The sequence below is a fragment of the Quercus lobata genome, chromosome 10, assembly GCF_001633185.2.
Source record: "Quercus lobata isolate SW786 chromosome 10, ValleyOak3.0 Primary Assembly, whole genome shotgun sequence".
Classification (NCBI taxonomy): Eukaryota; Viridiplantae; Streptophyta; class Magnoliopsida; order Fagales; family Fagaceae; genus Quercus; species Quercus lobata.
In genome coordinates this window covers 29,758,031-29,772,237 of record NC_044913.1, presented here as the reverse complement: position 1 = coordinate 29,772,237, position 14,207 = coordinate 29,758,031, and the positions used below count along the sequence as shown (strand labels likewise).

Genomic DNA, 14,207 nt, shown 5'->3' with positions numbered 1-14,207 from the left:
AAACAGTGATTTATCATTTTTTTTTTTTTTATGTGTAAGACAGAAACAATGTCTTCTTATGGGCTCGTTGTAATAGACCAAGAATGTATTGAACCCTTGTGACAAATTAGCCAAGTGAATTAATTAAGTTAATTAACATGCAATACAAGTGGTAGCACAAACAAATCACCAACTAAGTTACTATGTAGCGGAAAATTAAGTAGACATGGTGATTTGTTTACAAATGAGGAAAACCTACACGGCAAAAACCCCACCGAGTAATTTTAAGGTCATCACTCCCGAGAATTCACTATTATCACAACAAGCGGTTACAAGTAAAGGAATCCCAGTACCTTATACCAACCTACAGTTGAACCCTTACCTCAATATCTAATTGGACTTGTTCTGTAGTGACAATCTCTCCTTTTAATGCACGGATCCCAATACATGACTAACCAATTGATGCGTGAATCCCAGTATGCAGCTTACACACCAATTTGAGAAAGATATTAGTAGCAAAGTTCTTTAATTCATCCACACGATGAAGATCACGAAACTCCTTGGTTACAAAACCCTACGGCGTACAAACGCAGCAGATTCTTGAAGAGAAAGATGAACTAGGGCAAATTGTCTCCAGTCACAATATGCTTGTGAAAAACTTTTGCATCAAGTTGTACTCACTTGCATCAGCTATGACAGCCATTAAAATAATTCTTATATATGTTTAGGGTTGTGAGAAAAGAAAGCCCAAACATGTATACACAGATTGGATGAAAAACAAAACTGAAAATCTGATTTTCATAGATCTCGATAGATAGGGTATCTATCGAGCAGCTGTCAAGTATCGGGCTAAACTGCCTTTTAAACCTCGATAGATGCTATCTGTCGAGCTATATGTCGAGTTTTAAAATCCAACACTTCTTCACTTGTTTCTTGGACAGACTTGCATGGTTTTAACACTTGGACTTGAACTCTTGTTCCTTGAAACATTAAACACATCTTAAATCTACCCAATTATAAGTAAAGTGCATTTTGTCAAAGGATTAACCAATTCTATATTGACATATGTTCCTAACATGATTCATATATGTCATAACACGTTGTTTTGAGCAATTCACCTGAATAATTTCTTTGGGCCCGTATGTTTTGGGCATAGATCCTTTCTCTAACAATGATAAGTAAGTTTATGAACTTCACGCTTAGCTGTAGTAAAGAACTTTTTTATGCTTAGTTGTGTTTAGACAACCTTTTATGACGATATTGGTTATGTTGAAACAACTTTTTGCACTTAGCTGGTGTTTGAACAGCTTTTCATCTTTAGTTGTGTTAAAACAACTCTTTATTGAGTCATATTTGAATGACAATTTTAGTTGTGTTTGAACAATTTAGTATTTTTTAGTTGTGTTTGAACAGCTTTTCATTGAGTCATGTTTGAATGACGGTGTTAGTTGTATTTGAACAACTTATTACTCTTAGTTGCGTTTAAACAACTTTTTATTGAGTCATGTTTAAATGACAATCTTAGTTGTGTTTGAACAACTAGTTATTTTTAGTTGTGTTTAAACATTGGAACAACTAGTTATTTTTAGTTGTGTTTAAACAATTTTTTATTGAGTCATGTTTGAATGACGATGTTAATTGTGTTTGAACAACTTATTATTTTTAGTTGTGTTTGAACAGCTTTTTTTTTAGTCATGTTTGAATGACAGTGTTAGTTATGTTTGAAAAACTTATTATTTTTAGCTGTGTTTGAATAGTTTTTTATTGAGTCATGTTTGAATGACGATAGTGCGCTGTACTCGTGACTTAAAGTCGTGGTATTGGAGCATTTTTAGGTTAACCGTTTTTTTGTTCATTCATGCTTGAATGATGGTTGTGTTTAAACAACTCTGATTTAGTCGACTTTGGTAGTTGTGTATTAACAACTTTGATGGCTATGACGCCGTTGGCTGTGTAGGAATAGCTTTTGGTTTGAAATTTTAATGACGAAAATCCTTGGTACGTCTTCCAAGGGTAACTCCTAGTGTTGCACATATTTTCATTGATAAATAACTCATGGATAATCATTGATAAATACTCATTGATAATGTTTTCATGTATTATTGATCTATGAATGACAAAAATAATAATTGTCGTACATATTAATATGAAAATTAGGCAACTTGAAATGTAAAGCATTCCTTACTGGTAGTATTTCTTCAAGTGTTCTATGTTCCATGGTCAAGACAATTCCTGGCTGTCTAAAGACTTTAGGTAGTTGGAGCCTTCTCTGGAGTGGCAGATTACTTCTAGGGGCCTTCCTAGGTTGGTCCCAATTTTCCTTGGGATGGGTCCTTTGTTGCCTGCAATACCTTCCTAAGGACGAGGTCTCTTGTGTTGAACCTTCTTACCTTAAACTTTTTGTTGTAGTGTATGGTCATTGCTTTCTTGTGTTTGGTCATTTGCTTCATAGCTCCTTCTTTGACTTCACCAATTAGGTCTAAGTTGCTGTTAAGCTCCTGCTAGTTCTTCTGGTCTTCATAAGTTTTGACTCGGAAGTTAGTCAGTCCCACTTCCACTGGTATGACGGCCACAGTGCCAAATGCCAATCTGAATGATGTTTCTTCTGTTAGAACTCTTGTGGCCGTCCTATATGCCCAAAGGACATTTTGTAATTCTTCAAGCCATGCTCCCTTTGCCCCCTCAAGCCAAGTTTTGATAATTTTGAGCAAACTTCTGTTCAAAGGAAGAAAAACGCAGAGCAGGAAAAAAGAAGAGTAAAGTAAAGAGGAAGAAGAAGAAGTTTAAAAAGCTCCCTCAGAAAACGGAAACCATGGGAAGCTTAAGAGTTTTTCTTAGAAAAAAGTGCCACTCCCAAAAAATCAGAGCACAACATGTGCATCACCGTCATGTCGTAATAAATGCAAAAGAAGAGGGAATCCCAAAAGTCGTGACCAGCAAAAAGTAACCCTTCGTATTCCTAGGATCGTCATTACGTGTCTTAACGATCATGGAATAAGGAAGCAGCTGACGAAACCAATAAATCCCTTCGTCCAGATAAGTCTATGCTAGACAAGGGAAATCACCATTAAGCCCATATTAAATGGAATGCCGTTACTCACCACTAAATGCAGGAAATAAGGTCATTGGAGAAGATATCAAATCTACCTGGTTAAATTCATCCAGGGGCATTATGGAAGGACATTCAAGACACCATTAAATGCCACCAACGGCTAGAAGGGAAGGCCCTGTATATATACAGGGCCTCAAATCCCAAAGAGATGTACGAATTTATTTTTATCCACATATAGCAAAATCAAAGCTCTTATCATTACCACTATTCCTTAGTCATTTGACTTTGCCATCGAAGGCTCAGTGGCTGGCACCACACTAGTGGCCTTTCGAGTGGAAATTCTCTTATTGTTCTCGTGCAGGTCATCTGACAACCTTGAGCGACTTCCTATCTGGACAATCACCACGACTGGCGATTTTGGCATCATCACCAACATTTTTCAACCGGTTTAAGTAGAGTCAAAATGTTATCTCTAGCCCAATCCTCCATACACTTGAAGATTTCAACTTTTTCAGGTGGCATGGAAGGGGTTACTCCAAGCCTGAGCTCTTGTGAAGGGTTAAACGATTTTTTGAGATTATTTCCCACTCTAACATTGAACAAAAGAAATAAAATTTAGGTGTTTGTATGTGCAAAGCCATAGTCGGCTTGACTAGCATGTATTAAAAGTAATTGGTTTTGATGTCTGGACGATCACCACGACTGGCGATTTTGGCATCATCACCAACATTTTTCAACCGGTTTAAGTAGAGTCAAAATGTTATCTCTAGCCCAATCCTCCATACACTTGAAGATTTCAACTTTTTTCAGGTGGCATGGAACGGGTTACTCCAAGCATGAGCTCTTGTGAAGGGTCAAACGATTTTTTGAGATTATTTCCAACTCTAACATTGAACAAAAGAAATAAAATTTAGGTGTTTGTATGTGCAAAGCCATAGTCGGCTTGACTAGCATGTATTAAAAGTAATTGGTTTTGATGTCCCACGTCAATTTTTTTTTTTTTGCTGAAGATGTCCCACGTCAATTAATCCTTCATATTCTTGTCACACGCATATTACACCCTTAAAATTCGTGATTACTTCAGTAGGAAAACCAGTAATTAGTGACAAAAAGTAGCAAGGAAACCATGATATGCACCTCCCTACAATACAGTACTTAGACCCGAAAAAGATGAAGTTATAATATGGGGTCTAGAATTTACCCCCAAAAAAGAAGAAGAAGAAAAAAGGAGGCCTATACAGTCCAATAATTATTTAATACATTTAATGTATGCATAATTCCTTTCACTAATAAAAACCGATATATATGTACTAATTAATTATTCTTACAACTCGTTTCTCAAAAAAAAAAAAACTTATTCTCACAACTCTTTTGAATAGAAAGATTGTGGTTGAGGAGGAGGGGAGTTTCAACTTCAAATCACTAACATGGGGCACTACAAAGGTATCATTATCACTACCTTTATCACGTGAACCCCACTTAATTACACGATTTTGAGATAAAATGTATGTGAGACTTAAGTTTTCTTATGGTAGATAAATTTTTTTACTATCATCATCATGATCTAAACTCCGAACTTTGGAGCAATAACTTCACATCAAATATTAGACTCTATAACACATATTGGGGGTTTGAAGTTTGATCTTTGAAGGACGATGGCTAAATAAAAATGATATATATTTAACTCAATTAAACAAAAAAAAAAGAAAAAAAAAAAGAAAGGTAAATTCCACTTACACACCTGAGGTCTCGGTTAATGCCAACCAAGTTCAAAAATTTTCAAAACTAGCCAATTTGGTCCCTATGACCAACTTAGTTCTTAAACAATTAGCTATTTTTTTTCAAATATCTTAGACCTAGTTAGCATTAACTCAAAATTCAAGGGGTGTGAATGGAACTTACCAAAACCCCTTTTTGGAGAGAATAAATAATTCAAAGAACACAGAAACTCACTTTAGAGGTGGAGAAGTGGAAGCCACGGGTTGGCTACCACGTGAAATGTTGGATGGGAGTATAAATGTATGATTGAGTTTTAAAACCATTTCTTTCTGTTCTCAGCCTTTGATTTCATTCTTAGTCCTTATTCCTTACCAAATACACCAACTTCACTTATGTAAGTGACAAGAAAGCCTCACTAAACGCCATCTAGATGAGCCTGAAAAAAGTGGAAGATTGTTAATCACTCTTTATGTGTGATTATGTATTTCGTGCTCTGAATTTAATTTCTTCCTACATGGAAATGACAGTTTCGATTTTGAAAGTAAAGGATAGAGCTATAGTCATTTGGAATTGACATGTATGAGAGAAATGATAATAGAGATCTATATCGTATTGTTTCCTTTATTCTATTTTATTTTATCTACAATCTACATAACATGTCAATTAGATTTCTTTTAGGAGCTCATCCAATTAAGATAAGTTAGCTTAAAACATGCCATTATTTATTTTGGACAACCAATCCTTTGTACCCTAATATTAGGTACATTCTGTTAAAAGCATTGATGGAACGATGTTTTCCAAATAACATTCTATATAATACCAAATCCACGTGAATTACATGAAAATATATTATCTATTCATTTCACTTCTACTGGTAATGAGCATCTTCAAGCCAATATCTTTGTGGTGCACTCTAAACACGTCCTAAATTGGTTAAGAGAAAATAGGAAGTTGGGCTGGACACTCCTGCAAAATGGGCCTTTAATTAGGTCATATCTTGCCACTCCCAACCTAAAAGCAAACATTAACGCCCAAAATCCAAAATAACAAAAAAAAATAAAAAATAAAAAATAAATAAATAATAAAAATATTAGAGGATAGAGTGGGTTAATCAATAAGGTAAAAAAGTACTTTTCTTGGCTACAAGGAGTTTTGATCCCAACCCCCACAGGCTTGTGGCTTAGCTTGTGCCATTCAAACCTGTGAGATTTGGAATCTCATTTGGAGTAGCCTGCATGTCAAATTATATTGGAAACCAAAATCTTTGTGAATAAAGAAAAGCACGGGTGAGTAAGGTTCTGGTAAGAGTGGAAGAACTAAGCAGTGCATGTGCATGCAATTAGATTTTGATGGGAGGAGTTTTTTTTTTTTTCAAAGGATGGGATACTGTCATACTGATAAATTTGTTTTGGAAGGTTTTAGTCTATAACTTTCTATTTTGGCCGGTTAGTCTCACTTTCTTCCTTGTTGCGTCCTTGAGCTGACCGAAACCTTCACTTATACCCAAAATCAAGGGAATCCCAAAGGCCCAAGCCCTTGGACAATGGACTCTTGATTTGTCCCTCTAATTGTAACCTTTATTTCTGCTTTGGTTAATTAGTGATGATGAGATAGTATTTGTTCATTCTAGTCAGCAATGGAAGATTCTTTATCTCGACAGAATGGGTATCAAGTTGCAGCAAAATGTTAATGGGATCAATTCAATGGCATCGAGCCCAAGGTATTAAACGTGCATCTTGTAGCAACTTTCCCTTTTTTTTTTTTTTTTTTTTTTTTTTTTTTTTTGAGGGAGATGTAGCAGCTTTCCTTTGATTCTTATGAAACATGAGTTCCTATATATATTTTTTTATAATAAATGCTACATCCACAACATTTTCACAACAAATCTTAAGTGGCAGATTGTTATTGGTTATTACGGATGAGTAAAAAAGTAATTTAAGTTTTGAATTCAAATTAAAATTAATAATAACGTAACACCTCTTGTTTTTAGAGGTGTGAGTTAAGTTACAAATCTCTCGGCACATCATTATTAGATTGAGATTCTCAACATTTTAAGGATTTTTTTACCATAAAAATTTGAAAATACCAACCATTTATTAGTAAGTGGTTTAGATTTTTCTCACATCATCAGTATTATATGTGCTTTAATTAACAATATTTCGATCCTTACCAAAAACTCCAAAACTTTTTTTTCCACTTAAAGTTCAAATCAAGATATTTATATATAAAAAAAATTAGCCTAAAATTGTAGCAAGAAATTAACTATATATATATATATATGAGTTGGGTTCAAATTACACCTGGTGTAACTCTAAGTAATGTTACACCACTCAATATTTTTTAATTGGATGTAAATTTTGATAAATCTACCGTTAAATTACATTATCTTCATATGTTCTCCATGCTTACAAAATTTCAAGATGATCAAAGATTAATATCTATGTCATCAATAAATTTTTTAAATTCAAGTTTTTTTAGTTTAAAATAATGCATAAAAGATGAGTTTATGGATCAAATGGTAAATAACATCCAATTGACATGAAAATTAGCATGATTGTTAAGAACATATAGAACATGTAATTCAATAGTGGGATTTTCAAAGTATGAATTTTATATCAAGTTATTAGGTGGTATAACATTACTTAGAATTACACCAGGTGTAACTTGAACCCAACTCTCTATATATATATATAGAAGTTTTGAGAAGATTATAAAGAGAACCGTCGAGGAGATCAATAGATTCAATATCTAATGAGTCCACCCACTCATAGATTGTTGGTTTGTGGACTACTAAGAGATTATGGGTCTCACACATGAATGGGTCTCATAATATATGAGTGGCTAACTCCACAAAACATAATCACAAGATATTTACTAGTTACGGTGGGATTATGGTGGTGGTACAAATGTATGTAAAAAGTTTAACAAAACAATCAATGTGGAATTGTATTTAAGAATAAGTATAACCATACCCAATTAATTTTAATATCTGTATATAAATCCAACCAAATTAAGAGTTTATTAAGATGTTTTTAGGTGTGGTAGAATGTATTGAATTTTAAGTAAAATGCTGATATGATAATCTCTTATTAGATAGTGTAAAACATATGTTTTACACCCTATCCTTACCAAATTCAAACTCTGTAACATAAGCTGTCATGTCAATCTATAAGATGACACAAACTTTTGAGAATGATTTTATTCTTTATAAATCTAACATTAATCTAAATAAAATTCTTTGGTTATAATTAGAGAGGGCTAAGAACACCACCACCTTATCCTTTATAATTCAAGATATGATTTGTACTTTATTTTGTTCATATAATCAAACATAAGGACTTTTATTTTTGTGATTTTATTTTAATTGTAGCTAAGTGACATTGCTCGAACTTCTTTACGTGGACAACCAAGTTCCCAATCTCCTGCCTGTTTATTGTAATATTTAAGATATTAAAAAAAAAAAGTGAAAAGAAGGTAAAAGGAAATAGGACCAAGTTGTTATAGGACCACAATTTTTGTGTTACAACTTTCACCACAAACTTTGATATGGTAGACTATGAGTAACTGGCTATTATTTTTACATAAACTCATAACTTTTTCTTTATTACCCATAATTAACCACATTAGAGTTGGGACAAGAAGCTCAAAAGCTGCCTCCACAAATTTTTTGAATTGGACCCATCTAATAAGCTAGCTATACCACTCTACCAGAAATCCAGCTAAAAGGAATGGTGGGTGCTTTTTGGGCCTTTGCAATAGCTCTCTCCTCTAGCCTTCTCATCCTTTGAGTCAACCTACATACATAGTCTTGGGCTTCTTGTCCCTCACTTGTAAGTCCAGTTAGCTTCTCTACCTTCCATTTAGCCACCAAAAGTTCCAAAATTTCTCTATAGTCCCTAGCTGTGTAGACCCCAATCCTTGATGCAACAATTGCATAGTGATCAAAAAGATTATGGTCATGGCCATCATACATCAAATGGGCTGGCATTGAGATTTTCCTCCTCATCATGTCTGCAAAGGCTATGACCATTTCATTTGGATCGATCTCAAAAAGCTTCTCAGCTATTTTTGTATAAGCACTTTCATGGCGCTTCTCATCCGAGGCAATTATACCACATACTTGGGCAAGCTTTATGTCCCCATGTTGCATGGCCAGCTTGGCTGTGTTCCCATGGGAGATAAATGCTGCTCGTTCTTGAAATGATGTGTAAATGGTCGAAAGGTATGGATCTTCCCTGGTGCCAATATCCTAGGCGCAAAATGCAATTAGACATTAACAAGAATTATATGAATTTTAAGACAATAGATCTCCACCCAACATTATAACTTTTAAGGGCATTAAACATGTGGAAATCGTATAAGGAACATCTTAAGCAAGGTTATCTAAATGTAATATGATAGCAAGGCTTAACTCCTCAATGGCAATTTAGGCTTAGATGCAAACTCCATGTGACATAGTATTAAAGAGAGTTATAATTATTGTATTTAAATCAAGTTAACAATTTGGTCAAAGATAGTGGCCACTGAAGGAATATTTGTCGGGTGGTCATTAAGAAACTTAAATTAAACAAAATATAATAAAAATAAAACTTGAATATAACGAGATTACAAAAAATAAATAAATAAATAAGCACAAATGCATAAAGTTTAAAAAATTTCTTTCTATGAGTTTTTCTTATTTTGAAATCATTATATGATAGTTTCATTATTAATATTATTAGCTACATTTTTTCAATGTACTCAATCAAACAATCATTAAAATACTGATTTCTCATTCAATTACCAACATCTTGCCTAAATAAGTAACAATATAAACAAAATACATCATACTTTTTTATGATATTTTCCATAAAATTTTTGTATTATTTAAACTAATTATGATTAAATCGATGCAAAGTTCCACATTTTTTTTAAAAAGAAAAATCATGACAAAGAGGTTGACAAGAACTTCTTTGTCAATATGCTCTTTTTAATTATTTCATCATGATCATTAGGATAAAAAGATGAGACATTTTCTCATAGCCTAGGATCCAAAAAAATATTATTCAAGTCAATACAAATTTTCTTAGAAAATAAATCTTGCAATAGAAATGATAGCAAAAGAATAAATGGGAAACTATAAGTTCATTCAATATATTCAACTTAGCATTAAACCATTACATTAATCATGTTCAATAAAGCATTGGTGCATTATTTTAGTGCATATGCATATATACAAGATATATCATATAAATCCAACAAATTCAAACTAAAGACTAAAACAAGCACTAACCGATTATAAATTTAAAAATATGCATTTTTAATATAAAAAAACAGCGATTTTAAAATATTCATTTAAAAAAATTAAAACGTCACAATTAAATATTTGATTTGGGCTTTTAGGTTAATTTTTTTGTTTGGAAAATTTTTGAGAAATGTTACGTCCACAAAATTTTCACAACAAATCCTATGTGGCAATTTGCTACTAGTTATAATATATATACCACTAAAATTACTTTTTTTATCTATTAGTAACAGTCAGTAACAACAAAACACTTAGATTTATTGAGAAAGTGTTGGTGGAAATGTTGTGAACAATACATTTCTTGCAATTTTTTGGTTCAATCTTCAATAGACCACAATTTTTGAGAGGTCAATTTTTTTTTTTTTTTAATGGGCTCAAAATTTTATTTAGGATGTTCTTGGCTTACCTTCAGTATATTTTCAATTGGATATCTCTTTTTGTTTTAAGTATACAATGGTAAGTGATAGTGGGTTTTATTCTCCACCTTTTATTTAGTTAATGGGTGGTGTGACAGTTTCTCATTAAAATAAAAAGAGATTTCATTTTAAAAAGTACTAGAGATAAACCAAATCCTTTAAAAACCAAGAACCGGTTTGATAGGAGTTGCATCTATGTGATTATCAAAAGTGAAAATTAGAACAATTATGGGCAAAGAAATATGAACACTTTAAAACCTCCAACATGTCCATGTTGGACAAGCTAGAGACTCTTCTACATACTTGTCTGTTTTAATTTGATATGTTTTTAAAGATTTTAATAGTTGTTATTTATTTTAAAAACTTATAAATAAAAATGAAATATTCCTATTATTATAATTAATTAATTAATACATCTCTCTCTCTCTCTCTCTCTCTCTCTCACACACACACACACAAAATTGTGTGTGTATATATATATATTTATATAAGATGGTGTAAAAAAAAATGTTAAAATAACAGTTAAATTATTAAAATCTCAATTTCTTAAAATTTAAGAGGTTTTAAAATAATTATGTTGCATATCTTACCATTCCTGACCGAATCAAGTATTGTGTTGTCTTCTCAATTTGTTTCATGTCCACTCTTCCAGAAAGGAAAAGGTATTTATTGAGAAGATCACCATGTCTGTTTTCTTCTGCACTCCATGCCCTATTCCAAATTGCCCAAGGAGTGTTATCTACACCTGTTTCATCATGAAAACATTCTATGGAATTAATTCGAGTTTGGTAAGTTGGAAGGGCTTCTTCTGTGATCATATCACCAACTAAGGCAACAAAGTACTCATCTGGAATGTCTCTTGTTCTCTTTCTTAGTTCATGGACTTGCTCAATAAATCCATTTGAGGTAGGATCTGGCAAAAAATCTTGTGGTTGCCAACATTCCTTGACAGGTTTTAGGAGAGTTAGGACATTGTTTTTAGCCCAATTCTCCATAGATTTGAAAATTTCAACCTTCTTAGGTGGCATGGAGCAAGCTAGGCTCACATTGAATTCACCAAGATGGTCTAAACCCCCTTCTGCTTCTCTAAATTCCAACAAAAAAGGAGAGATAAGTAATTAATATCAGGATGTTGAAGCGAAAATGCAATATGAAAACAATTGTTTGTCTATGTATATCTGTTTGGTACACAATAATTTTTAGCTTTATATTTTATGAGAATGGAGTTGTTTAAATATTTTTTACCTATATTAAAAATAAAAGTTTATTAAAAACTGGATCATAAAAAACTTAAAATAAAATAAAGTGATTTCGAATTGCTATGCCAAATAGCATGAACAAACGTATGCATCATCTACTAATAAGGTGTATAATTTAAACTAGGGGTTGATTTTAGGTGAGCCCAAGCAAAAAGGGAATTGGCCCAACTAACCTCAGCTCAAAAGAGAAGGGTGTCAAGTCCAAAACTCATTATAGATGTCCAATAGAGAGTAATGGCACATAGCAAAGAAAACAACTCAAAAAAATGAACTCACAATAGCTAAAATAGATGAAAAATACTTTCAATATCTATTTGTGTCAAATACAACAAGATGAGGAAAGCAAATAAGATGGTAAAACTATGAGAGAGAGAGAGAGAGAGAGAGAGAGAGAGAGTGAGAGAGAGAGAGAGAGAGAGCTATTGTGCTGCCACATGTACAATATACCCTTAAGGGTCTGTTTGGTTGAAAAGGTAGAATAGTTGGAGAATATAAAATGGTGGGGGAGTGAAAAAATGAGAGGATATAAAAGATTTTAATTTTTTTCTTTTTTGTTTGGTTGGAAGTGGAAAAGTGGAGGAATGGAAAAAATGTGTTTGTTTAAATTTACTTATATACCCTTGTTAAAAAATGATGCCCCATTAAAACAAAAAAGTGACCAAAAAAAAAAAATCATGTCTAGAAAAAAAAATTACATCTAAACAAAAACAAAAACAAAAGAAAGTAAAAGAAAAAAAAAAGTTTTCGTCATTTACTAGAGGCAACTTACAGACCAAAGGCAACAACGTACAGACCAAACTTCGGCGAAGTTTTCGTCATTTACTAGAGGCAACGTACAGACTACAGACAAAAAAAACAAAAAAACAAACAAACAATGTACTAGACAAGCCCATGTGCAAGTACACGTGGGCATTTTCGTCATTTGCCTATCAAACTTCCTCTACTTAATTTTCTCCTCATTTTGGAAAGAGAACTTTTTGTTTTTGGTGAGTTCAGGAAAAAATTACTTGGGCCCCACCATCATTTTCCTCTCTCCCCCTCTCAACCAAAAACTTTCTAAAAAGTTTTCTCTCCCTCTTTTTTTTTTTTTTTTTTTTTTTTTTTTTTCATTCTCTCTAAAATCCACTCTACCGAACACACCCTAAGAGCTCTTATCTCAAATGTTCTTAAGTGTTGAATTGAGTAAGTGTCTTAGGTAAGATGGGTATTATTGGGTTATTAATGCAAGGCTTTGAATTAAATCTGAGATGCTCTTAAGATCCATGATAAGATGGAAAGCTTCAATTTTGTTTTTGCTTAGGTTTTATGGTAGGTTGGTTTAATCATAGTTTGGGTCATATTTTTACTAGCCTTAATTTGTTGAACTCTTCTGGGCCAAAAATGACACCTGGAGAACCTGTTAAATTTGCCAAAGCTTGTCATAAAGCATTAAACGAAGTTGGCATGCTTCTTATTACTAAACGGAGTCAGACTGAATTTCTAGTCACATAGAGCAACTCTTGAAGGTATCCTTTTGTGTGTAAGTGGCCAGCATATGGGTATATTCACAGGCCTTCATATTTTGTAAGTGTCACCAGCCCACTTTGCAAGTGTTATATCTTATATCTTAGGACCATGTTAAACCCAAAATAGCCTCAGTCTTTACCCTCCATACCTATTTCATTTACTTTCTCCATTAAAGTACATGGACTTGGACCATTCATACGATAAAATAAGATATTTCAGAGCAAAGATAATTGGTCCCAAGGGCCTAGGATTTGCTTTGCATGGGCCTATCAGGTCTTTAGCAAAAATGAGTATCAACATATCTTTTATAATTTCTAAAGAATTAAGTGATCATACTAATAATTTAAATAAAATAAAAAAGTGAAGGTATCATTGTGACTTTGTGTGTGTGCGTATATACCATGTATAAAGAGCAAATAAAATATATCAAGATATTATAATACATGATATGAAAATCAACAATTCAAATGAGTTATTGATCTATCTTTCATTCTAATTATGAAAAATGTTAGTTCTTGTGAAAAGATGAGAGAATTTGAAGTTTAATCTTACTTCTTGTTGGAGAAGAGGGGGGAAGTCATGGAAAACTTAGGAGATCTCTGAGTTCTCATCAGTGAGAGAGCAAGTGTTGAAGGAAAAAAGCAAAAGTTGAAGGAGTTGAGTATTAAAGCCATGTCTTCTCTTTAACCTCTCTTTTAGCTCCAAAACACCAAGCACTAAGATAAAGGGGCTTGGTTAGTACTTAGTTGTTATGAAATTATGAATATATACATAGAAATCAGTGAGGGAGAGAGGTAGAAGAAGACAAGATGGATGGTGGAAAGAGTTTAATGTCTATTTGTCTGTTTTTGCTTTTGTTGTTGCTTTTTTAAGGGAGTTTAATGAATTAATGGAATTACATTATTGATGTCTAGAAGGATGATGAAATGGGCACTAGTGTTTTTTTAAATGTTGAATTTATTAGAAATCAATGATTATATTAGGTGTATCTT

The 14,207-nt window shown here is 32.8% G+C and overlaps 1 protein-coding gene and 1 long non-coding RNA gene across 2 annotated transcripts; both read right to left on the bottom strand.

Moving 5' to 3' along the window:
- Positions 1 to 2,406: 2,406 nt before the first annotated feature.
- On the bottom strand, positions 2,407 to 5,102 carry LOC115962540. Its single transcript, XR_004085467.1, has 2 exons — positions 4,985 to 5,102; positions 2,407 to 3,620 (listed from the first exon to the last, which is right to left on the bottom strand). It is a non-coding gene; the product is annotated as an uncharacterized LOC115962540 (long non-coding RNA).
- Positions 5,103 to 8,278: 3,176 nt separating this feature from the next.
- Positions 8,279 to 14,001, bottom strand: LOC115962539 (stearoyl-[acyl-carrier-protein] 9-desaturase, chloroplastic-like). Its single transcript, XM_031081393.1, has 3 exons — positions 13,768 to 14,001; positions 11,041 to 11,536; positions 8,279 to 8,999 (listed from the first exon to the last, which is right to left on the bottom strand). Exons 1-3 carry the CDS (start codon positions 13,887 to 13,889, stop codon positions 8,445 to 8,447), a joined length of 1,173 nt encoding a protein of 390 aa, XP_030937253.1. The 5' UTR covers positions 13,890 to 14,001; the 3' UTR covers positions 8,279 to 8,444.
- Positions 14,002 to 14,207: the final 206 nt, after the last annotated feature.

What these genes read in the sequence shown, in the direction of transcription:
- LOC115962539 (XM_031081393.1), bottom strand. Translation starts at nt 13,889, where the DNA reads ATGGCTTTAATACTCAACTCCTTCAACTTTTGCTTTTTTCCTTCAACA. An exon ending in CCCCTCTTCTCCAACAAGAA is followed by an intron (nt 11,537 to 13,767) that starts GTAAGATTAAAC and finishes GTTGGAATTTAG; the next exon opens with AGAAGCAGAAGGGGGTTTAG. An exon ending in ACTTGATTCGGTCAGGAATG is followed by an intron (nt 9,000 to 11,040) that starts GTAAGATATGCA and finishes TTTTGCGCCTAG; the next exon opens with GATATTGGCACCAGGGAAGA.